The 26,409-nt window shown below is 38.6% G+C and overlaps 1 protein-coding gene across 1 annotated transcript; it reads left to right on the plus strand.

The window, feature by feature from the left end:
* On the plus strand, positions 1-25,668 carry fhl3a (four and a half LIM domains 3a). The gene is made up of 7 exons (XM_079240993.1): positions 1-136; positions 6,595-6,641; positions 19,676-19,841; positions 20,761-20,935; positions 23,081-23,250; positions 23,374-23,560; positions 24,290-25,668. Exons 3-7 carry the CDS (start codon positions 19,686-19,688, stop codon positions 24,439-24,441), a joined length of 840 nt encoding a protein of 279 aa, XP_079097119.1. The 5' UTR covers positions 1-136; positions 6,595-6,641; positions 19,676-19,685; the 3' UTR covers positions 24,442-25,668.
* Positions 25,669-26,409: the final 741 nt, after the last annotated feature.

Below are 26,409 nucleotides of genomic sequence, written 5' to 3' on the forward strand. Positions count from 1 at the left end.
GACTCAGAAAGTTTTCCTGCTGTAGAGCCGTCGAGGGAGCGACCTGAGACCTGATCCCAGTCCTGATCAGAGGGAGGCAGACTGGTTCCTGCTGTCACGTTGGGAAGGTGCGTCCAGACTCCAGGCGTTTCTCCTGGTGAGACTTTTTTTTTTTTTTTCTTGTGAAATACATCTTAAGGTTAACAATTTATTTGTTCATACATAAATGTTTCCTCTTAAGGTTCAGAGAGACCAAATCATCCGGAAAAAATTACTTGTTTTAAGATGTTCATGGTGTTTTAGCTGCAACATGAAGGCAGAAGTGTGGAAAAAAAAAACTAATAATAAATAACAATAACTTTTATCACTGAAGAATAACACCATATTGTTTTGTTTTCATATATTAATGGAACAGATAGCAATATCAAAGGATTTAAAAGAATCCAGTTTCATTGTTAGTTCATTGTGGAAGTGGTTGAACAGGTGATGGGCCCCATAACACCTTCATATCATTCTAACTCAGAGCTTTTCATGTAGCGAGTTTCAACTGTGGTGTAAAAAAAAAATCCCATGTGGAAAGATGCAAGCCGGCCTGGGCATGATTTTATGACACAGTAGAAATACTCAAGAAGATCCAGGAGATAAGCCTAAAAAAAAAAAAAAAGAAGGAAAGAAACATGAGACAAGTTAAGATGTCATTTCCGGACAAGTGTCTCCTCTCTTCTGTTCGTTAGTTAATAAAGTCACCTCTGACTTGTGCTTCTGTCCCTCTGTGTTTTTCTGTATATTTTTGCAAATTAGACATAAAACAACATCCCCTCAGTAGAGGAATAGACTCTGTTAGCTTTCTGACCTACTGAACTGTGTGGAGGAAGGATTAAGGAGCAACTGTTGTATCACAGAAGCTCCCAGCTGAGCAGTGCATGAAAGCTTCACAGAGCAACGTCCCTCAGGCTAAACTTGTCTCTTCAGAAGGAAGTGGGATATGTCAGTGTGTGCCTGCGATGGGTGTGTCTGTACTACAGCTCCTAAAGCACGGCTGACCGTACAGTGGTACATCGTAGTACACATTGTCATCATCCTGATGACTGTTTTGCGCACCTAATGCATCATGTGGGTGCAGTGGGCATGGTGGGAGGGCAAGGTTTTCAGGGTTGTTAAATGGGAAGGTTTGGCACATAAAGGATGAGGAAGCTGCTTCTTTTCAGTTTGTCCAGTTTGGTAGACTTTACCTACCTAAGTAAAATTATTCCTTGACTTCTTTACCCCTACTGTAATTGAGCTTTTGGTCTCTTAGGGAAAGAAGAAACAGAATTCTGATATAAAACAGATTCATAACCATGATCAATTGATTTTTTTCTCATGTAAATGTGACCTGTTAAAGATCTAACAGGAAGAAAACAACATAAGTGATGTTGTCAACTTCAATTTGTTGCTATATTGTATTTCTCTGGATGCTAAATGTTCTTCACCTGAACACCATTTTGTACCTAATGTTACCTGTATGCATCTGTGACCAGTACAGCAAAGATATCAACGGTTTCTGATGCAAATTTTTTCAAGCTGTAGCTAAAAAATAGTAAATGAAACGCAATGGACTCAACAACACAACAAAGCTTTGGGTTGGGATGGAATAATGAATAAATAAATGTTGAATATCTTGATAGAGTTGATTTAAATATCTATTTCTTCTATCACCTGGAAAGCTCTTTAATTATTAGGTCTCTTGATGAACTGGAAAAATGGACAAAATGAATTTAAAAAAAACATTTAATAGGAATTATGATGAGCTGTAACTGAAAAGCTATAATAGCTTTTAAATGAGAAAACTTGGATATTTTATTCACCAATTTCATATCAAAGTCTGCAGAAATTCTTGAAAAAGTAAATGTATATTTGGGTTTGGTGACAATAAGCCCAGCTGTCCGCAATGCTGAAATGATTCTTCCACATTACTTTTCTGTGTGTTGCTGCAGACCCTGAAGAGGTTTGGTCTCTGAGGAATCCTGCTGTGCACTCACCAATGACATTTAAATTTTTTTTTCTTCAAATTCTCTGTGAGGGTAAGAAGCAGAAATAATGTCATAGCAGCTTAAAGGCGGTCACTCTGTCTCATTTAGCATCTGAGAAGTTTGCTTTGACAGGACCCACAGGCTGTATAATGTATTTGTTCACTTTTTTTTCTTCATTTTCCTCCCTCCCTTGCTGTTTCATTGACCATGGTCACATTCTTCGGAGGTCTCAGTGTTTTCCAAAGGTTAGCCCCGCGTGGTGGTTGGACCCCGGCCAGTTCTGAACTGCAGCTAAATGACTTGTTCTGGTTGTGGCTGGTTTTATGTGTTGGCACTGCTTGAAACCAGGCCAACGATAATGACGGAGGAATTGGCGGTCAAGTGTTTGCAGGTGGTTGGGGAGCAGAATATAGATTTGTGTTGAAGTAGAACCCTTTTGACATTTTGCAGCTGTCCTCTCCTTTGTGCCGTTTCAGAGGGCACTGGGCACAGTTTATTTTTGTGGGATTGCTTTGTCCCAGAAAATCAAGAAGGCTGTTCTCAAAAGGTTTCTCAGTTTGTCAAGTTTGAGCTCTGACTGAGCTGCTGCTTAGATTTAGTTCAGGTTTAGTTAGATGAGGCATGCTGCAAATTTTACACACAGACACGACACGTTTTTTTTGTAAGTTGCTATGATAGTCAGCGCTCTAGTTGGTAGGATGTGGGGGCGCGTGGCTGGCAGTGGTAGTGTGTCCGCATTCCCTGAAAGGGGGGAAATGACCTCAGGTTTCCTGTGTGGGGATCACCAGGTGCCGTGGTGTTATTGTGAGGGTCGCAAGACTTCCTTTGTTGGTAAACGTCTGAAACTTGATCTCTTCAGCTAGGGCCCCCCCCTCCCCCTCCTCCACCTTACAATCCAGTCTTACTTCAGTTGCCACCTCTCTTTCTTCTTCTTTCCTACAATCTTTAGTCCATGTCTGATTTCATGTGAAGAGAGCATAAACTCTTATATAGCAACTAAAGAGTGTGAAAGGGAACTGGCTCTCTGCTAATGGGGTAATTATGTTTCTTTGGGGATACAATTACAGGTCTATACCAGCACTTACCTGCTACACTCAAATGAAATGCTGTTTTAGAGGAAATACCAAATTGTGAGCACAGAACTGCAGATAGCGCACAACTACCCAGTTTAATCCAGACTAATTACATGTCATGAAAGAATGAGGCTGTGGTTTGTCTCACTTCACCTCTCACTATTCATTCCATGTTATCATGTCTATCTGTTATATGTGCTGCCAAGTGAATTCATGGAATATGTTTCAGTCTTATGAGTGTTTCCATTGAAACTTTTCCCATGCAACAGATGTTATTTGGGTCCTGAAAGCCTGTCAATTCACTGCTGCATCATCAAATTCTGTCTAGTTTTTAGGAAATGTGTGAGTCACGTATGACTGTTTTCCTGCAACCTAACCTTAAGGGAACAGGAGAGGTAACAAAGTCTTATGACGCGTATAAATGAGTAAGACCTGATGAAAGGAATGCAGTGCAGACTTGCAATGGTTAACTCCTACATCATGTCCTTATAACATGTCTCGTTTTGCTCCTTGGAACACAATTCCAGACTAATTTTGTCTGTATTCGCCGTCACTGCCTCTCTTCTGGGTTGGACACATTTTGTCAACAAGTGCACACATTTCTTTAGCATTGCATAATGTCATTATTTGCTCAATAAGCTGGCACCCATACAAGATCTTATCCTGGGAAAATAGTCAGTTTCCACACTGTGGATAAATGTCACATGTTAAGCCAAGAAACAGTAAAAGGAGAACCGAGGTGGACGATCAAATTTAAAGACGCAAAGAAATTGCAGCGGTTTTGCACAATTGGAAATCCACTTTGTATGGTAAATTCACAACGGTAATGCTTATGCTTGGTCAGTGGTTCTATCATAGGATAACCTATGGTTAATGAAGGCATCTAAGAAAAAGAATGGAGTGAGGCGAGTTCCTCCTGAACTCGATGTAATGAGATCTTATTCCATCCTTATTTGTATCCGCTCCGCTGAGAGAAATGACAATGTAAAGACTCAACGTTTGCACTTTGTAATGTGACACCACATATTTATGCGTTGGATACAAGTAAAATCTTCCTCCAGATTATATTGCTATAGAAGGAATCTGTGGTCCACTAACCTATAATTATTATGGCTTCTGTCAGGCGTATATCACAATTAAATTACTGTGCTTTACTTATTGCAGGCTTAGTAAAGAAATGAATAGCACACATGGAAGTTTTACATCCACCCCTGCTGACTATTGTATATTTGCATTGGGACTTGTAATTAAATTTAGCTAAAATATTAGTAAATCCACAATTTCCAAGCCATCAGCCATATGAATCTGACCAAATGGTTTTGTTTCTGTAGAGGCAGCAATGCCGTCATCTTTCCCACTCTGTTCTTGTATACTGATTTAATTGGGCAGTCATATAAAAGCATGTGGCAAGCAGTGCTTAACAATGCAGTGGTGCACAGCAGGCATCAAACATGGTAGCAGTGCCTGAAGCGCAAAATGCCACATTTCGATATGCAGCAACTCATTCAGGGAGCGGGCCGTTAAGAGTTTTTATCTACAGCAGCATGCTCACAGTACTCTGCTGTTATAGCCAATGTAGTGGCAGTAGTTAAACCTTGGCTTTGTAAACATGCAGCATTTACTCCACCATTCCACCTCTGTATCCCCACCTTCACCTCCTGCTGCTGTGGTTGTTGTGTCTTTATATGGCTTGTAACTGCACTTTGACACAATGCCAACTGCATTGGTGTTGATTGTTTCTAAAATACTTAATAGAGCTGGATTCCACATCTGCAAGGAATGAACTCACACCACAACATTACAACACAGGAAGTACAGCCATGAGAGTTTGGGTGTTTTGTGTGTTTACATTTTTATTCTAATATGTATTAATGAATTCTGTGTTGCACAGTGGTCTTCCAGGAATGTACCACTGACTTATTGGACTGTATGAAGAGCTGTTACATGTTGAGATTAGAAGTGTATCAGCTTGTCTGTGATAAATACAACTGTGTTTATTTGAAGTGCAGCTGTTAGAGAGAGCATTCCCTTCTCTGAAAGTAAACACTGTAAAATGCCTGCTCTGCATGATGAAACTAGCAAGTGATCAAGAATTTGACTTCTTACCCAGAATGTCTTGCTCCATCTCTCTCCATCTTCTGTCTTTTATGGCTTTTGCTCACGAGTATTTACAAGCTTGCACACTTGCATGCTGGGTCTCAGCCTCTTTCTTTCCTTTCTGTGGCAAAGACAATAGTCTCTCCACAGTGGAGACAGGCTGAGACAAGCCAGAGCTAGATACAGTGTGGTGTGGATTTATGTCTTTTACTTAACTGTGTAATATATGACAGTCGTGTGACTTCCAGATACACAAAGGAGAGTGCACTTGGCACTGCTTGGGCACACTTTGGCATTATTTTTCAAAGCTGTCAGAGATTCATTGAATAGAAATAGGAAATGGACAGGATGTTGTTGGCCTCCTTTGCCTCCCTGTGTTCTGTCACCTTCATTAGATGTTTAGCGTCCATCATGCAGTGCCTAAAGGAGCCTTAAATGGCAGAAAGTGTCTCTGTGTGGCTATAAAAGGATGTCAGCTCCTCCTAGAGAAGATGCACAACAGGAATTGCTATCACTTTCCTAAGGAGGGATTTTGTGGCTTCTTCAGTTAAAATGAAGAGAGAGCAAGAGAATGAGATGAAGATAAGTGGCTCAAGCACACTCTTAATGTCTGCTAGGCTTTCAGGATGCTGCTGTAGAAGCATGTAGTCAAGGGCAAATGCAGGTCCAATTGGTAATTGGTCAATTGGTCCAATCATCTCTCAACCTTGCTTTGTATTAATGTGAAAAAAAAATTGCACATACAACTATCATGGCAACTGTATACAAGAGGCAGAGCATGGTGACTCCTTTAAAGCTTCTGCTGTCATTTCTTGTTCACCTTTTGCAATTTCCGTCCATACAAGTGCTCCAGGACATGAGTTTGTTGCATGAAATCACACTTTAATCATAGCATTTATCATGTATTTATTTTAGCATTTAGTGTTTGTGTTCTGTTACTAATGAAGTGGATGTTTCTTAGGGATTCAGCCACACCACCTGCAAAAGTGTCAGTTAACTGAATTGGCATCTGCTAAGTGAGAATGCAAACATACCTCTGTGATCCAGATGCTATAGAAATAGACATTAACTATTAAAGTAAAAAAATTGCCAGCTTTGATGAAGTTTGAGATATCAACTTCAATTTATTTAGCAACATTCATCCATTTGCCATACCTGTTTCAGCCTGTTCAGGGTTCTAGGAGGTGCTCGAGCATATCCTGACTACCACCAGGGGAGAGACGGGATACAACATTTACAGGTTGCCAGGACCCAACACCAAGACAAACATCTTTGCACATTTACCCCATGGTGAAAGTGCTGCAACTCCATCTAACTTCACTTCCCTGCTCTGTTTCTAGGCTATATCACCTGTTGGCGATAAAATCAGTGACAAAGACCACATTTCTATCTGGGGAAAGTAACGCCATATTTCTTCTTCTTTTGTGTCTTAGACGATCTTTGCTGACGAAGTTGATCCACGAGGCTGCTCCTGCATTAGGTAATACATATTATCCTCCATTTCTCAAAATGTCTTCAGACAAGACCTTTAAACACCTGTCAAAGCAACTACAACCACTAACAAGGACCACCAAGTCCTTCACTTTCTTCTTTGTTGCTGACCTCTGAATGGTATTATTCTTCTATAAGGCTTTTATGGTATGTTTGTGCTCTCATATGTACAACCTATAAAAACTTATAGAACAAATAGATATAGAAATGTAGAAGTATGTATTAAGCAAATTAGGTAAATACACATAGAAACGATTTCTATTCATAAAAGAAATTAGAAAATTTTCCCCAGATTTGATGGTGTTTGACACTGTGACAATAAAAATGCAGACCAAATCTTAAGCCGTTCAAACATATACCTGCTTGCTCATATCAAAATGATGCCTCAGGTTTGAATATAATATATTTGATTGCAATTATTATCTATCCTGGAAATTATCATTCAAATCGCTACACCTTTAATGCTGAATATGAATTAAAACTATCACCTGATGAGGGCACACATTCGTACATTTTTCACATTTTTAAAAACCAACAAAACTGTTTATCTGTTTATTTTGATTCTCTCATAAGCCTAGTTCTTTACATCTTTTCATCTCATGTGTCATATGTTAGTGTTTCTATCAGTGTTTCAATGGGCTTAAGCCTTGAGCTTTAGTTAGGACCACATCCAGTACTGGCAATGGAAATTAGATCAATGGGTAAAATGCAGGCCAGACGGTGAGCAAAGCATTGCAGAGGGCTAATGACACAAGCACCATGACTTCATTGTGGAAGTATTCAACCCCCCTTAAAATCCCCCATCCCTCATCCCGCTTTCTCAACACTGGTGAGTGGAAACTGTTTAAGTTTTAATGCTTGCTGAAAAAAAAAAGAAACTGAGTGAATTGTGTCCTCTAGCATGAGATGTCATGTGTGATGATCAGTTATTGGCATATTACAGCTCCTCTGCACAGTGTTGTGATCTATAAAGCTTTAAAAAATCTTGTACTTATGCAACTGGATCCTGGATTTACATGTGCAAGGCATAAATTTACACATTTTGTGAGGGATGAAGAGTCTATTTTGCCATGATGAGAACTGGTTCAGCAAGCTTTTTACTTTGTTTGTGTCTGTTTTGTGTTCTGCGTTGTTCCCAAATCCTTTTAAGCCAAGAATTCTCCTATATAGGAAAGAGGATATATATAAAAAAAACAAAACAGAATGAGGTCAGACAAGAGTTGTGTTTAATAGATTTGCAAGAGATAGACAGGTCTGTATTGGGAAGCAACATAATTCAGCTGCGCTATCAGTGTTTACCAAAGCATCTGTTTTCACGTTGTCTCTATTTAACAACTGCCGGGACTTTGCATTTTATCACTGATAATAAATTAGGCTGGGAAGATGAATGGTGTTTTGCATGGGTGCATGATAAAAAGATCCCAGCATGTGACACTCTGAGATAAGGACCTGACGGATTGCAGTTCTCTGGCAAAGTCATGAAACTAGCTATAGGATCTCTGAACTTGAAGCTCTTCTGGAGATCTAAATAAACCTCAGATAAATTGACTTAGCTCTATTGTTTATCAAAGGAGTAGTGTTTTATGGATACCATTGTAATCGGTTTTAAATCAGCGCATGTTTATATCACTTCTCCACTCCCCTGTTCTTCTCTTACCACTGCTTTAACATGCCATGCTCACTGGTGGGTCACTGCACAATTTAATTCTCCTACCTATCCCATCCTAGCTCTGTGGATTGATGCAAAAGCTCAAAACACAAATTGCAAACAAGAACTAATAATACGAAGGGGTATAGAAGGAAGAAGAGGACAACTGGGATTGTGACAAGGGTACTTGGGAAGCCGAAGGTGGAGGCAGTCCTGCATGGACGGCAGCATGATTTATGGACACCCTTTGAAGTGAGCTCATTGCACCCTTACAGGCTGCTTGCTGCATTTCAGAGCTGAGACAGTCTCCTGGCAGTATGGCGAGAGGGATAAACTTTTAGGTCACTAACCTCCACTAGTGATCACTCGCATATACACGTCCTGATTTTTTTTACCATCAGTGTTTTGTTCCCACAGAATAAAACGGTGCTTGCAAGACATCAGACACCCTCTTCATTAATGTGCTTGAAGGTCAAAGCAAACAGGGAGAGTGACAGTGAGGAAAAGAATATGGTCTCTTTCTGGATTATAATATTGGGTCACATTAGCTCTGTTCCTGCACGGTAGCTCTTCTGCATAAGAATGCAGGACCAAAGAATGTCACAGCATCTCCCATATAGCATGAATGGAACTGATTTTTATCACCCTTTGTTTGAATAAGTAAGGCTTTCACATTCTGTGAGACAAGGGATGTTCAAGACAAAGGAGGGTGGCTTTATAATGGTCAATCCCATGTTGAGCATAAATTCATCATCCACTCACTGTTTTGATTGTTATTACCAAGATCTTCCCACTTTGTTTGAAACTCATTTCCTAAATCCATCAGATTGTTTGATCTTATCAGTTTCATTTATGCGAACAGAAAGGCTAGGGATCAGGACTATAAGAGGTAATTACACTCAACAGGAAGTCCCCACAAAGAGACTCAAACAAACTGCGGGTGTGTGTATTCAGCTGCTCCATGTGTATGCTTTTTATGCACAAATTCCTCAAGCCCCTCAGTTTGGGTGCTGTGTTTATTTTTTGTTTGATCCCTCTACCTACCCTCAGCTCCACATGCTTGTGTGTGTGAGGATGCATTTAAACTGTGGATGTATGACAGCTTCTGCAACCACCTGCAGGCGTGTGGGTGGCTGTCTTTCTGCAGGACTCTGTGTGTTTAGATATTATATACCCATTTTTCATTGTGACTGTATGTTTGTAAATGTGTGTGACTGAGTTGCTGAGAAGACCCAGAGATGACTGTGTTTGGGGTAACAGGAAGAACATTGTGAGTGCATTCTGTCTTGGACTTTATCAACCCCATGCTGGTGGAAGGGGTCATTGCCCAGCAGGAAATGGACCTGCATTTGGTTCTTAGACCAAAAGCCAGAGTAAAAGAAGAACATATTTCCTTTTTTTATGGCAGGAAAATAGAGCTGAGGGATGTTTCAGAGTTCAAGCCACATTTACGCATCTATTTTTGGATCTTTTGGTTTTGTGCTGTAGGGTTTTGTGGTTTGACTTGTTGAATTTTCACATTTATTTTAAGCAAGTTTGATCTGCTTTCCATTATTTGTGTAACAGCCCATATGGTTAAAGAAACGGTTAAGAACGCCAAAAAGAAATCCCTGAGATTGAGACATGTTTTTCACAGCAAGCTCTGATAGTTAAACAATTTTCTTGGGACTTAAGACCTCAGTTTTCACATTGCCACAGTGTCCATAATAAAACGCTGGGTTGTGCCCTCAGCTGTACAGGATGAAACAAGAGCTAGATGTCACCGCCAAAGGTTTTTAGTCCAGGGGAATGAGGGCACTGTTTACTTGCTGCCATGGCGATGCATTAGTAAAAGGAAAAAACGACCACATATACTGGAAATGACTTCTAAGATATTCATCGCAGCCAACTCACACTTGGCAGATCCCCCTTCAATTTTCTGAGCCAACGTCATGCTTTTTTAGATATGAACGTGTCTTCTTAGGGTTACAGAGTCAAAGAGGGGGAAAGATGAGTATTGTGGCTGTAGAATATGATTTATATAACTTTTGTCAAGAAGGTGGGGTTGTTTACATTTTGTATAGGATGTTTATACTAAGTAATACCTGTCAAAGCCCTCATTCACGCTTAATGGAAACATCTACCTACTACAAATAATAACACAATGAATATTCATGTCTTGGAATGTTGGGATGGATGTTTACACTAGGAAAAAATAAAGCCGTTGTGTCTAGGCATTAACCTCAGGGTCAGGTGCCATCACTGCAGCCACGAGTCTGAAGGACTTATAAATAATTGCTTGCAGTTGTGGCTGTGTATTACACAAGTGCAGCGTGCTTATATTGCTGAGTGTGCAGCTTGTGAAAGTTTAGGTCGGTTCCTTGATGTCCTCTAGTTAGTTGACTCAGCAACATTAAAGACTACCTGGGAATGACCAGGAGTCTGTGGGAGCTATTTTGTGTCATATGGTTTACACCAATGCTTGGTGCTTAGTATGTAGCCTATGACTAACAGCCATAAAGCTCATCCTCAGCTAGAGGTCAAATCCAAACGTCTGTGCTGTTATTATTATGCTTACTGGACCATCTTGCCTTAATGGATTTGTTTATCAAGCATGCAGAAAGACATAACAGTAAATCACATAGTAAAAATGACCAAGATTATTTTGATAAAAACTGAATATGAGCTTTTTTTGTTTCCTTCCAGTTACAATCTCTTCTTCTACATGCATAATTGCATCTTAAGGTACCGGGATGTTTTAAGGGTAGAGATTCTTTAAGGGTTAATGGATCCACTACATTTACATAGGTTTTTACAAGGTCTACAGAGTTATAAACCCTCAATTTCACTCTAAAGAGTGTAATTTTACCCAATAAAACACACCGATTCTGAGCTTTTCTTTTCTTTCTTTACTTATGATGACACAATGGAAAGCATTTGCACAGCTACTTGTTTTGTGAGTTGTGCAAAACAATTGTCCAGCATTTTTACATGCAGCCATCTCAGACAGAAGGTGATTAAAGGTATTGTTATAAGGATTTTTTTTAACTTGTGGTATTTCTCTTAAAGTTACTTGACAAGAAAAAAGACAGAAAGAAAAGTAGAAAGGTTGAGTGTTGCAGGTCAGGACTCGGACTTGAACTAGTTGTGTTAAACAACATCTGTTCATGGGGTACCTGCTCCAACAGTTGAGCTCTTCAAACATATATTTGAAATATTCATTTAAACAGTACAAACTTTTTTCTAAAAGACTCTAAGTGTCTAAGTTTGCTTCAAGTTGAAAATAATGACCAAGATAAGGCATTCATAGAGCTGGAGTAAAGCCTGTTTAAAAAAAAAAAGAAAAAAAAGAAATGCAATCGGGGACACAAATAACGCTAAAAACAATGCAATGCCAAGGTGAACCTAGCTTGTAGAATAAGTGTAAAACTCAGATCTCCTTGCAACAAAAGTCCCATAACTTATCCCTTTACCACCCGTCCAAACCTATGTGAACTTGTTTACTGGTTTCTTATGCTTATTATGCACAATAAGGCACAAGCTCTTGCATGCTGATTATGATGACAGGCTAGGAAATATGTATTGCCAATTTTTATCAGAGATAGGCTCAAATATGTCATAAAGTGGGCACAGTCTCGGTTTAGTTTATTCATTTTGCATGTACTGCTTGAATTTTTTTCTTAAAGATGGTAGTCCACCACACGCAACTAGACCGACAAAGATGGTAGGAATGTTAGAGGAACAACAATCTGTACAAGGTTTATTTCTTCGTCATTTAAACAGAAAGGACAAAACATCGTCAAACTGCGCTGTTCCCAGATTTAAGTTCCAATATGTCTCTCATGAATGTGCCTCAAATCCTTTGATGTGTTAACAGTGGGATTTGACCAAATCTGTCCCTAAATCTTATAGCTCTGACAGTTCAGAGAAGTTGGCTTTGCTTGTCGGAACAGTTGACTTGAAAGACATTTGCTGAGTCTGCCTGGCCACTAAGTAAAGGAGCAAAAGCAGACAAAAAGTATATTTCTGTTTCGCCACTGAAGGTATTGCATCAGAATGGCTTTCTTTTCCGCATTGGCAGACAGCTCCTATGAGCACAACATCCTCTCCTGGGGGTTGCAAACCAATAACTGAATCACCCAGCTTGCAAATGGAAGTACTCTGAGCTCACTAAGCATACTTCTCATTCAGCTGACATCTGAATGGAGACTGGGCTGTGTCAACTAACTCTGACATTAAATAAAGCAGCTTTTTTTCACCCCAAGTATGTGCATTTATCGCAAAAAGTATGCAGGTCTTAGAAAAACAAAGCAGGTGTTCAAATTAAAATGGTGCTGCACTAAAAAGTGAAGGCTTCAGATTTCAAAGGGATTCCCTATCCTTTGGATCACAGGGTTAGGATGACAGGGAGGATCTGAAGGCAGTAGGACAGTGACTACAAATCACACAAATCTGCCACGGGAAACTTTTGGAATAGCAGGGTCCCTTGAAACAATTATTTTGTTCAAGAAAACTGAAAGGAAAAAAAATTCTGTGATCTTTCAGCAAAATTTTGAATATTTTTGTTGTTTATCAGACATTATCTCAATTCTATTGTTGCTGCATTCTTTACCTTCATCTCCTCCCACCACACTGTTTTGCTGCCTCTAAGTGTGTCCAAAGATCAGCGAGCAAACTGTCAAGTTTTTTCTTTCTTCTTGAAGATTTGCTTTCTCTTTTCTCACTCTCTCTCCAGTTTCCCCCTCTGCCATCTAAACATTCACCAGCCAATACCATCACACAGGAAGGAGAAAAAAAGACGCTTCTTGCATTCTCAAGGCAGTGACTCTAAAACCTCCACTGGCACACAGGAGTTAACTGCATAGTTTCCCCAATGCAAACCAGATGTGAAGCAGTAATGTATGGCAGTGTTTTTTGGGTTTTTTTCTTCTTCAAAGGAGGACAAATGTAGGCCAACAATGTAGTCTTTTGGTCATCCGCTCATGATGATATAGAAAGTAATTCCAAGTCATTTTGGTTCCTAACTTTCCCTCGTGGTGGTTGGGTCAGTACTGTATGATTTACAGTAATTGCAATGTTATTGTTTGGTGTTGGTGGAGAATTGTGGAACGTTGGGATGGGTACAGGCTTATGGAAAAAGACGGATGATATGTGACGATTGCATTTATAGTTTAACTTTATTTCAGAAAGTTTTGCACAACGGAATCCTCCACGCTAGCACGTCCTCGGGTCTACGTTTGCCAAGAAGCTGTCACATTGTGACAAATTTATGTTTTAAGAACAGCTAAATAGATGTCAACACAATATGTGCCTGGCTTTAGTTTGTCTTTGTGCTCGTTTCAACCTCAGCAACCAGGCCTTTTGATAAATGAGTCTATAAGGTTGGAGGTAAATTCACCCAAACCGACTTATTTCCACATGTAGCTTTCCTCTGATGCTGCAGTGCACACCAAACACACACTAAATCAAGGCTAATATTGAAAGACATCAAATCATATCCCCACGCTAACATGATTGTTAAAGGTTGCCAGGAGGGGACAAATTACAAAGAGCATGGTGACATTTTCTCCTGCAGGTAGTCATTTTCCTCATTCTATGTTTATGCTGTTGGCTTTGATTAGACCCGTTAATCACCTCCCACTCCACACCAGGCAGTGTTTAAATGCTCAGGGACAATAACAGGTTACCTTTCCAGTGTCTGGTCCTGCAGCCTGTACTCTGTCGTCAAGTCTGACCTAGGCTCCCACAGTGGAGCAGTCTCAGGTGGGCTTAAAACAACCACCATCCACTTACCCTCATTCTTTAATGCTGTTCAAAACCCTCTCTGGTTGTGCAGTTTATACTAAGATTTTGGGTGGTCCTAGTTTTTCAAAAATTACAACATGCATACTCGATCTTCTGGTTTATTTAACAATAGCTTCTCAACAGTGGCTGATGCAAACCCCATCTCATGACTGCAGATTTCTCAAAGTCTTTATGTGTTATGACCATGGTTATAATTTTGGTTTTCTGGCTTAGAATCAGTGTCACATCTACACTAAACAGTCTGAAGATGATCTAAACTGGGTGAATGTATTGTTGTAGAGTATCTTTGTTACATTTATGAAAGCAAATTTGGTTTCTCAACTATTTTTTTATTTTTTTATTTTATATTATATTATAAATCAGCCCTTGAAAGTTTGTTTAAATAAGCGCATGTGTCTGTAGAGAATGCTGGAGCATTATCTTTCCTTCATGAGTAATTTCCTCTTTTTCCTGTGATAAGATTCATTGGCTCAGCGTGTCGTTTTGATTACGAACTTTCATGTAACTGATCCAGAAAGAAGCTCACCCGGTGTTAAACAAATTTATGCTCTTAATGTTCAATTTTTGCTTTTTTTTTTTTTTAATTTTTTTTTATTGTTGACTTTTTTATCCCTTACCACTTCTAATTATTTCTATCCAAATAATCAGTCACTTTGATGTGATTCGTTCGTGGTGGTTAGCTAGTCTCCACAATAGCATATGTGTCCGCTGTCTCACTTTTTCCACCCCCGTTTCAAAGCCAGCAGCTTTACTATGTCTGGAAGATGTCCAGGAACCAGACAGGACACAATGTGATTGTATGTGTTTATCCAAATGCTGCTGGTTTGCTCTAATTTGATTTAAGGCTTGTCATAAATTCAAGATCTTACTAAAGTGTGCATTTTCCCTTAAATATAATGGTCTTCTTCTTTTTCTCTTTTTGGCTTAGTCTGAGTCGTTTAAAAAAGGAAACATGCACTTGAAGGCGAGCCATTGCATCAACACGCTCCTTCCTCTGGTTTGTGAGTCAGTTTGCTGCCAAAGGATCCTGACGGTTAAAGGTGCTAGAGTGGCTACTTTGTAAAGTAAATCAGGATTTACTGTGAACAGTAAAACCCACACTTGCTAGAGTATCTACATCCAGTAAAAAGCACATGAGTCATGATAGACCTATGAAACTAACCTAGCAGATACAGTAGTTATGTGCTGGAATGGCTTCATCTGTAATGCTCACAGACCTACCGTATAACGGTTTCAGCTTTTGTTTAGTTTTATGTTTGGGATTTGTTTTTGGTTTTTGTCAACTAGTTTCCCGTCTTTACAGGACATGTCCTAAAGAGCATTTCTTTGACATTCCAGTATTTTAAACAAGATTATTTATTCTATTTACTGTTAATGTTTTTTTTTTTATCCATTTACTTTTTTCCAAATCTAATATTCATTCATTCTTGGATTCATTCATTTTACATACAGGCTATTTCAGTACAGGGTTGCGGGGAAGCCAGAGCCTATCCTAATATTAGATTGGGGGAATCTAATATTCCAATTATTGATAGTTTTCATATTTTACTCGAGCTTAACCCTTTAATTTATTGTGTCTACTACAGTGGCCACCTATTTAAAGGCTGTTTTCTAGTATATTCATAAATGAGAATGTATATTTGCATTTTTGCCACTTCAGTGGACATTAGGAGAGTCACCCAATGCACTGCCACTCACTGATGATGAAAAAAATAAATGTGGTATAAAATTTAATATATACATGTACATATAATTGCCAACTTTACCTCAGTGATAAAAAAAGACCATTTTTATAGAATATTTCTATTATATGAGTATGACAGTATATTATTTTAGAAATGTTTCTACAGAATAAATAAAACAAATACTAAATAAAAGCACAAAGGAAAGTGTCTGTTAATGTCTGTAGGAGTAAAATATTGGATGTTAAAAAAAATGTATTTTCTAATAATTCATGCATCAGAGGGTTAAATTACATTGCATAGTTTGTAGTTTGAATTTTTTGGCAGACTCTAAAAACATGTTTGTTTACCGGAGTTGTCTGGATTATTTGATCTCAGGAATGTTCTTTAAATTACTCAGAAATGTCTTTGCTTATGATGTGCAGTAGCTCTCATGCATTACACCGCTATCTACTTCTGCGGTCATGATGATCTTTCGCTCGGTTTATGTAACATGATGTCAGGTGCTTTGTCTAGAGTTAGCAAAACAGGTATTTTACAGGCATATTTTGTTAAGGGGCAAGACAAAAAGGGAGCTGATAGATTTGCTCCCAAAGAGCTGTTCAAATTGTTCATGTGGAATTAAGCAGAGCAAAGTTTGGGCTGGAGCTTAACAAGCCCTGTCTGTGGGAATGAACCAGACTGGGTATCTGCTTGCCATTCAGTAACTAACCATGACTATGTTTCCCAGCAACAGCTTTACAGTCAGCTTGCTTGCATTGGTCGGCTGCTGTGTGTTGTCTTGTGGTTGGCCCTGAGTCTGACCTCCTTATGCCAGTCAGGGGCTGTTGTGATGACTAGCAGAATGTAGCCTTGGCATTCCTATTCTCTATCTTGCATCTGGATGTGTGAAAGTAGGTGAGAAGTCTTGAGACCTGTTTGCAGTGTTCATATATGTTGATTCTCCAGTCAGTTTTTGGAGTCTTTGTGCTGGGACAGAAAATGTTTGAGTTAATGGAAATCCTGTAAAGTTAATGTTTGTATATCCGTAGCCAGTTTTACACATTATCAAGTCAAAAGTTCACGGTTCCCTCGCTGACCTTTATATGTCGCCATTATATGTCAAATGTCACAAATCCTATCCTAACTAAAAAAAAAAATCCTATAAAATAATCCCCCATGTAGGAAAGGATGAACAATATCATTTAATTAGCTAATAAGTAAGTAAATGAAGAACATCATCATATCAGTTAGACTTAAATAATCATGTTGTGAAACTATCCTGATTATGTTTGTCTGTGGCAATTGAGTCTAACATATTAATGAAAATAGAATGTAATTCCCTGTTTCCAGTATTAAGGAGTGATTCCGATGTTGGGCAGCTGTACTAAAATAAAAAAACTCAGTACAATATTTGTGCAGCATTGTTCTGTGTGGTTGTTGTGGTGGTTTCCTTGAAAGGCCCACTCTTTTTGTCCCAGAGGGCTGAATTCAGTCAGAGCTCCGGTATTTGGGAACATTATTAACCCAGAGTACAGTTCTTAGTCACTGGGTACTGAACATGAAGGGGATAGACCTCTGCTGAGAAGCAAACATGCACAACAATGTAAGAACTAAAGATTTCTGTCTTCTCTTCTCTTCTCTTCTCTTCTCTTCTCTTGTACATTTTTTTGGGTGGGGGGGGGTCAGTAAATTCTCCATTCACATCTTATTCCATCCCCTCAGGGGTCAGTACACTGACGTCATGCCCCTCTCTGTGAGACTTTGTGCCATCAGAAGTTCATTACAGGCTTTGCTTTGGCCGGCCAAACAGTGATATTTGAAGTGAGTCACTGAAATTGAAATGCTACAAGATCTGGGGGTGAAAACAAGCATTTCCTTTTATTTCTAAAGTAATTCATATATGTGTGTGTCTTGGACTTTTTCTTTCTGGTTACTTGATCCAAACCAATTTGCTGCTTCTTGCTTAAACAAACAACACAGCGAACCCTGTTGAAGCTGCACGGTGTTTTCAGCGTGATGCATCTCAGATCCAGCTATACATTTCAACATATTTAGAAAGTTTCAATAACCCCTTTTACAGGCTTTCTGGTGCTCAATGTTGATGATACATATATATTTGATAGAGGATAATAAATGCTGTATCGGTCTGATTTGCTTTGGAAATGATGCTGAGAGCAGACGTCATGGCGCTGGCTTCCAGGCTTTCTGAGTCATGCCTCATCTCGTTCTATTACCTGACAGGCAAAGACAGCACATTGTGTACAAACTTACCTGGCACTGCTGACAGTTACTGTAAGGTCACTGTGCCCCTTTTTTATCTCTGTTCTTTGTTGATGCAACATGTACACTTATGTGAACTGGGGATTTCTGATGAATGGTCTAAACTAATATATAAATATTGATGTTAAACAGACGTGTTAGTTGAACTTTTAACTGTTCAGATCAACAACAGCTGCTTTTTTTTTTTCTTTCAGTCCTTAAATAAAGATTGTAATGTGGGCTACAGTACTGTAAACATTTAGCCACAGCGTTGTCAAGAATTTACAACTTTTATCATTTATATTTTTCAGGTCACTGAAGGCAGTGACAAAGTGTCAGTGCTTCTGGCAAAGCACCGTTTTAACAGAGAACCTGTCACTGAGTTATATGTGCGCAAGTCAAGTCTGGTGGACCTTGACTTTCTTCCCCTGTCTTATAAAAGAGTTTTTGTATTGCCCTGCAGTGAGACAGCTGAAACTTGAGAATCTGTGATTAATGTATTTTACTTTTTGTTTGTTTCTAATGATAAATTGCATGTTGTTTTTTTATTTTGCATACATTGTTCCTTTTCATTGAGTACACTTTTTTTGTGGTGGTGTGTGTGTGTGTGACTTTTTCTTCACATGCAGAACCAACTTGAAGTTTGATTGATTTCTTGTATCAGTGATGATTATTGTTAGTGGGTGGTGGGAATGAACAGCCAGCTGTGCATACTGCCAGACTGTATTACTTATCACTAGGCTGTTCTCCAGCCATGCTGTAATGCTTTGATAACCTGATATTTTTGCAGTCATATCATTTTGTTATTTTGCTGGTGTGCTCTTTCATGATCAGTGGGCTTTTAGCACAGTGGAAACCATGTCCCATGTTGACTGAACACCCCCTGCATTTGCACATAAACCCTATATGGGCATCTTTATCCTGAAAGCAAGCCAGTTCTCTGCACTTTATACACACACACACACACACGCTTATACTTTCAAATGCATCACAAGGTATCTGTGATATATGCTATAATCACAAAAAATTATTGCCACTTAAATATTCAAAGGTGCATACAATGTGTTCATTTCATGTGGAAAGAAAATAGCAAACATGCTTTGCCTAAATTTGGCCCAAATGTGCAATTTTGTTTCTGCAAATTTGGCCTTAACTGATAGCTGTAACACAATGTGAATGTGGCTCCCAATACTCAGCCACATGACTACCATGTGACATTACATTGGAAGTTTGGCTTCCAATGTAATGTATTGACAATTTGAGAAAAACGTTTTGTTAATCACTGAAAGATCGTGACATTGAGCACACTTTCATCACAACAGTAAAACCTATCCTGCGTTTCTGTCACTCCTGTTACCGTTTGTGTTTCTGCTTCTGCGTGCTCACACATGTGCTGAGTGTTTTGCTTGAGCTCCGCTCCATCGCTGATCCAAGCCAAAGTATTTGCAACATAAATATTGCCAGTATAAGTCTATAGTTTTGTCAAACTGCCATGACAGAATAGGTGACTCATGAATCATTTTGCAAGGCTGCTTTATTTATTTCCACACCCAGTTGTCCTCTCCTCTCTCCTTTTGTGCTTATCTCCTGTTGTCATAAAAGTTTTTTTTTTTTTACATCAACTTCTTAAAACAACGCTGACCTGAGTGCTTTTTCTCTGTGTTGCAGAAAAATAACAATGGCTGACCGATTCGACTGTGATAATTGCAAAGAATCTCTGTATGGCCGCAAATACATCCAGTCAGACAACAGTCCCTACTGCATCCCCTGTTACGACAACTTGTTCTCAAACACATGTGATGAATGCAAAGAGCTGATTGGTCATGATGCAAGGGTAAGCCATCCATTTTGACATGATCATATGTAGCTTTGTGTGAATATTTAATGTAATAAAATAACACATTCAAAAATGTCACAGAATTATGATCCCACATATATAAGTGTGTCCACACCTGTTATCATATTAAACAATGATAAACATCAAGTATGTCAAAGAATGTTTTTAGTCTTAAGCCATTTTATATTCTTTTGATGTGGTTTTGAATAGCTAAAACAGAAGTTATGTTATATTAATGATGTATAATTCATCGTAAATGAGGTGTGTTCTATATATTTTCTGTGGCAAGACCCTGTAAAGGCTAATTTAACTTGCAATTATGCAGACAATTTCCTTTAAGTCCACATAAGCCAACAGACTAATTTTGCCTAAGATTGTAAAAGAGCAGGATGAGGGAATGTCTCCTTCTTCACCACAATCAAGTTAAAATTCAATCATCCCTTAATGGAAAGCACTAGCATAAGTGGCTCATGTAAAACCAACACGTGCTTCTTTCTGGAGTTTGAAGAGCACGGCGTGCTGCAAAGCTTGGTAGCATGTTTGTGTAAACAAGGCAGTAAGTTATCAAGACTTTCACATGTGGTGAATTTCTTGACTGAATGCCCTGAAGGCATTTAAATCACTGCTGTGCTTGTAAGACTTTTTTGTTAAACAGAAGCAAACACATAAGTGTGTGTTGCAGCACTTACTGTTCACTGTGTATGTAGACATGCACGTGTCAGTTTGACCCCGACTGATCCAACTGTCCTGCTGTAAACAGGAATATTTTGATAGTGAGTCTTCCTGTTACTCATTCATTGCCTTCTGTAGTTTAGAAATGTTTTTGGGTAAGCTCGTCGAAGGTAATGTCACTTCATCTCTGTGCAACATCTACAACTGTATAAAATGAGTTCCTGTCTTCTTGTTCTGCTGCCAGGAGCTCTTCTATGAGGACAGGCATTACCACGAGCACTGCTTCCGCTGTTTTCGCTGCGATCGCTCACTGGCAGATGAGCCGTTCACCAGCCAGGATGATGCACTGCTCTGCAATGACTGCTACTGTAATGAATTCTCCTCCAAATGTGTAGCTTGTGACAAGATTGTTATGCCAGGTAAATAACTAATAAATTTATTACTGCAACATTGTTTGTGCACAGACATTTTGATGCACATGAATTGCAAAATAGTGTCTGCTTATTTTGTGGCCTGAGGTGCAGTTTTTAATCCAATTAAAGCTTTTTGTGTTTGCAGAATCGTCCTACAGAGCGTGGTAGAGGAGTAGAGTTCTGGCATGACTTTTAAAAGAATTTAGATCATAATCCCGGATTACAGAAATGATTTTAACTGAATAGACTAAGAGCGAGGTTGTTACTAGTATCTTGTATAAACTATGTATGCTAGTGGTTGACACACTGCTAGCTTTCACACTCGAAACCTTAGCCTCATTGTTCTTCATTTTCATTGACACATGGCATTCAAATTCACATGATAATAGGCAAATGATTTTGGAAAATGATGAAGAGGCAAACATAGGAAGCAGGAATTAATAAAGAAATAAAAGTAATAAATTAAGCAGAAAGACAAAGAAGAGAAATCTTAAAAAAAAAAAAAAAAAAAAAAAGTGAAAGCAAGGGTCCTCAGTTGGGTATCAGCCAGGGGTGAATGTGACTGAGTAATTGCTCCTCTGCTTGACTTGTTTTCTGTAAGATAAATCCCCTGGCCTGGCAGCCTGCCAGCAGAACTGATGATAACAAGAGATAAGCAAATCAGTTATTCAGCACCCCTACATCGGCTTCAACAACCCTCATAGTGACACCAGGAAGAGCACAAGTTCCGCTTTTATTTATCCAGCTCTTTATGTCAAGATCACACATTTGTGCCAGCACATTATGCTCAAGCAAAAAGGGAATGTTTAGTCTAGATGTTAAAGCCAAAATCACATGGGCTTTATGTCAAATGTCATTGTGTCATCAGGAGATAAACTCATAAAAACCTTTGAACGCTTACATTTCAAATTAAAAGAATATAGAGATCCAAACCTAAAATCACAAACACACTTTTGTTTATCTAATATCTGGATCCACAGCTCAGTTATTTATGCTGCTGACATGAACAGAAAAGTAACTTCACACTAAAGCCATGTAAACATTTTTTTCCAGAAGCAGTTTTTGTTAACACGATTGTTCTGATAACGCCGCTAAAATGGCCTCATTGTCAGGAAAGGTCAGCCAGATGTTCAATTGTTGTGCTGTTGCAGACAATGCTGCTCTTGTTCCCTCTTTTTACCCTGCTGGAAAACCCTTTGACAAAGACTGCAGTTATGTTTCCATCACTGTTCAATGCAGACAAGTATGTTTCTCGGACATTCGTTAAAAGAAATAGATGGGACTTATAAAATTGGCATTTAAGTAGCTTAAAAAAACATGCAAGGTTTACTTCCAAATATAAATACAATATCTTCAATGTGAAGATTGAGATACTTAAAGAGTGAATGATTTGAACTCATTTCTGATTAGGCATAAAACAAAATACTTTGCACAAATGCTACGCTCTGAACACAAATCTGCGGATTTGCTGGCACCTCACCGAAGCTCTTTAAACTTGTCGGAATGCTTGTGAATGTGCACCTCCCCTTTCCCTTTTAAAAAAAAAAAAAAAAAAAAAAAAAGTGCTCCATTTTACATTGCACCTTGTTCACTTTTACTGCTGTCAACTGTGTATACATAACTGCTAATAATGTCCATCCTAAGGCACATTAAATTCTTTCAGAATATAATTATAAGTTTTTGCTTGGGGCGTGTACTATAGATCAGGACATAGTGCATCACACATATCCAAAGCAGTAAAACATATAAGCAATCTACAAAAAAAAAATTGGCCCCCGTACAAGCTACTGCATTACTGTATAATAAACCTGCCAGTATAATAAACTCAACAGCTAAAGGGCAAAAGACAGAGCGGTTAGCACCACATAGGGGAAAATGGCCTTTTCTTAAAAGTCTGCTACCAGTTTCCAACAGTTGGACAGAAGTGTGGAGCTTATGGTATTAATATCTAAATAAAATAAATCTTAGTGAAACAAAATGAATTTTATATGCCTTCATGCTATTCAAGTGTTTTATTTCCTAGTTCAATAAAAAAAAAAATCCCCAAAATACTAAAATGGTTTTAACAATCCCATTAGGAGCTGTGAGTATTATATTTTCCATCATCCTTTTTCCACCTCCTATCATTGCTCTATGCCTCTGCCTCTCTAGGAACCAGAAAGTTGGAGTATGCAGGGTCTACATGGCACGAGGGCTGCTTCATATGTCATAGCTGTGAACAGCCAATTGGCTCGAAGTCCTTTATTCCTGACAAAGATGAGCACTACTGCGTGCCCTGCTACGAGGAAAAGTTTGCGCCACGGTGCACACGCTGTAAAAAGGTTAGTGCATTTGTCAAATAATCAAATGATAAAAAATGTTCATGTTGTGCAAACATTAGAAAAGTTGAATAATGTTACAGTGGGGCTAAACAAACATCTCAAAATGGCTTTTCTTCTCTTTAGGCTCTGGCTAAAGGTGGTGTGACTTATCGGGATGAACCATGGCATAAGGAGTGTTTTGTGTGCACCAGCTGTAAGACGCAGCTGGCGGGTCAACACTTCACCTCCAGAGACGATAGCCCGTATTGCCTGAAGTGCTTTGGCAGCCTGTATGCCAAGAAATGCGAGGCCTGCAGCAAACCAATCACAGGCAAGATTACATCACTAAATTCAGACCTGTTGTAAGGATCTCTGAATGTGTTCTATCACATGTCCACCATTTAGTTTAATTTGGAAAAGGCGATGCCTCATCTTTCTGTGCATAACGGGTACCGTTAGCACCTTTTGTTACTTCAGTGTAATGATAATGAATCAAAAGTCTGTGTGAATCGATTCTGAATCGAATCGTCACCCCAAAAATCGGAGTCAAGCTGAATTGTGAATTGTTGTTAGATTCACATCCCTAGTTTTAATGACAGACCAAAATGACTGACTGTTTAATATATACCATATATACACTATATAGACAGTTTAACCATATATAACCATATACGCTACCAGTCAAAAGTTTGGACACACTTTTCCACTGAATCTAATGAGAAAGTGTGTCCGAAATGTTGACTGGTAGTGTATGTTCTAACCTTAACAAGGTGTTTACTACCAAAAAATTAAATAAACCCCTACTGACCTGCCGTATCTATTAATAACTTATGTTGCATATTTCAGCTTTCAATTAGAATTGAGATTATGCTTTGTAATTTGGAGCATTACGAGACAAAAAGGGGATACTTTAGGAATGTGTGTTTGTGGTTTTCTCCAGTTTATTTTGTGCAGCAGATATGGTTTTTAACTAAATTTATATTTAAATTTATGAGTTCATATTAAGTCAATGTACTCTCAAGCTTAACACTCTCTTTTCATTCGTATTGTTTTGGACCAGGTTTTGGAGGAGGAAAGTACATCTCATTTGAAGAACGACAGTGGCATCAGCCATGTTTCACCTGCTCCCAGTGCTCCGTCTCACTTGTAGGAGCTGGCTTTTTCCCCGAAGGTGACAGGATCCTGTGCCGTGAATGCCACAACAACCTATAGAGTAGTCATTTACCAGAGGCTAATCTTTCTTTTGGCTCACTCTTTTTGATACCCCAGGTCATTAACCAAGGAGGCTAATGCAGGTTAACAAACTATGCTTCACATCATTTTTCTAAAAAGACATCACCTCAGTGGTCCTGTCTGTGCAAGAGTTTTATATTTGAGCTGCAGTACTATGCAAAGTCCTGTTGATGCTGCATTGTTCCCATGATTCACCATAAAAACTTCTTCCTGAACTCCAAAGTTAATTAATATTTTTATAGAGTGCCTTATTAACAATATCTATTTGTTATGTACTGTTAAAGCAAAGAAGCACAGAACGCTTGTGACTTTGCCAAAGATTTTTTTCTTTCTTGTTTTTTCATTAAAAGTCAATTCAGGTAAAAGTCAGGGTCTGAGGAGAAGACAAAGAACACTGACACAGTATCCTATATAAACCTTACAGTCTTGTTTTAAAATGTATGGTGGAGTTACTGTTTTAATGCTCTTATAACTGCAGTTTTATGCATTTTGAATGTTGCTTTTCATTAGATGTCATTCATCTTTCTACAATATGGCCTACTTAATGCATCTTTGACAAGTTACTGTATATATAGTGGTATAGAAGGAGGTGTGACACTTTTGTAAAAAGTGGCGAAATTAGACCAATTTTCATAAATTATAATGTTAAAGTGAAAGTTAGTAAAAAAAAAAAAAAAAAAAAAAAAAAAAAGTCTTACTGATGTTAGTTTTTGGTCATCAGTACTTTTCATTTGCACTTTGGGGAACATGTTTTTATATATATATATACAATGTAATGTGCACATAAAACCACAAGTCAAAGACACAGCACAACACACAGACCACTTTTTTTTGTCATGTATCTGCTTTTGTTTAACTTTGCAATGACACTTATTTGACTTAAGTTTAGTCTTATTCCTCTTTTTTTTTTTTTCAGCTGTCATGATGTATCTCTTTATGGTCAGTGTGCTAAAAGTCAGTGTTTATAATCCGAAAAGAAGCTGAAAAAGTGAATAAATTTGTGCATTGGAAAAACATGCATGTCTTTACCTATCATGGTTTGTCTCAGTAATTTTTTTTTTTTGCCGTTAAAGCTGTTAGTGTTTCATCTTTTATTACTAGTTTGAATCATGTATGTGAAAAATGTATTAAAAAATAACCAGAATTTGCTCATTTTTAGCTTTGATGCTGGTAAGTCAGAGTTGGCAAATTTACATTTTAAAGATAAAACCTGCCATCCAGATGATAATCATATGAACTTACTGTAAATCAGTTGATGACTGATGTGTCTGAGTTGTTTCTTATATTTTTGAAGCTTTATTAAACAAATTGTCACTGACCTTTTCTGAGCATTTTAAACTGTGTTTTTTGTGCTCATTGTGAAAAATCTAACAGCAGTTTCAGGCCGCATGGCTTTCTGTTGACTTTACAGTCTAAGCCAGAGAAAACCCCTTTTGAGTCTTTAAAAGACCTTTCTAGGAAAGATTAGTGTTTGTGTAATTCTACAAGGAAAGGGCACAAAAGTGTGTGAGAAATTGTCAGAGAAAGTATGCATTTGTAATGAGAGAATTAAAAGTGAGCATGCTTGTAGTTTTTAGATATTTGTTTGAGAGGGAAATATGTTAAAGGAGGGTAAGCATCTGTGAGTATGACCCTGAATGGGTATACATGTGCTCCTGTTTATGCTGAGTCAACTTGTTTCATTGCCTTGAAAGAACACACACACACACACACACACACACACACACACACACCACCACCACCAGATACACTCTCCTGTCGGCATTGGTGAAATGTCCTCCTCCCTGCCTCTGATTCAGATTTTTTCACCAAAAAAGGAGATGGAAAACTTGTAGCTGCATGGGGGAGGGCGGTGGTGGAAGTGGGAGAGAAACGAGTGTGGGAGACGGAGAAGAGCGGGACAGAGAGGGAAGATGTTCACATCTGGAGTTGCTCCATGGCACTTTC

The sequence above is a fragment of the Telmatherina bonti genome (genome assembly GCF_933228915.1).
Source record: "Telmatherina bonti genome assembly, chromosome: 5".
Taxonomy (NCBI): Eukaryota; Metazoa; Chordata; class Actinopteri; order Atheriniformes; family Telmatherinidae; genus Telmatherina; species Telmatherina bonti.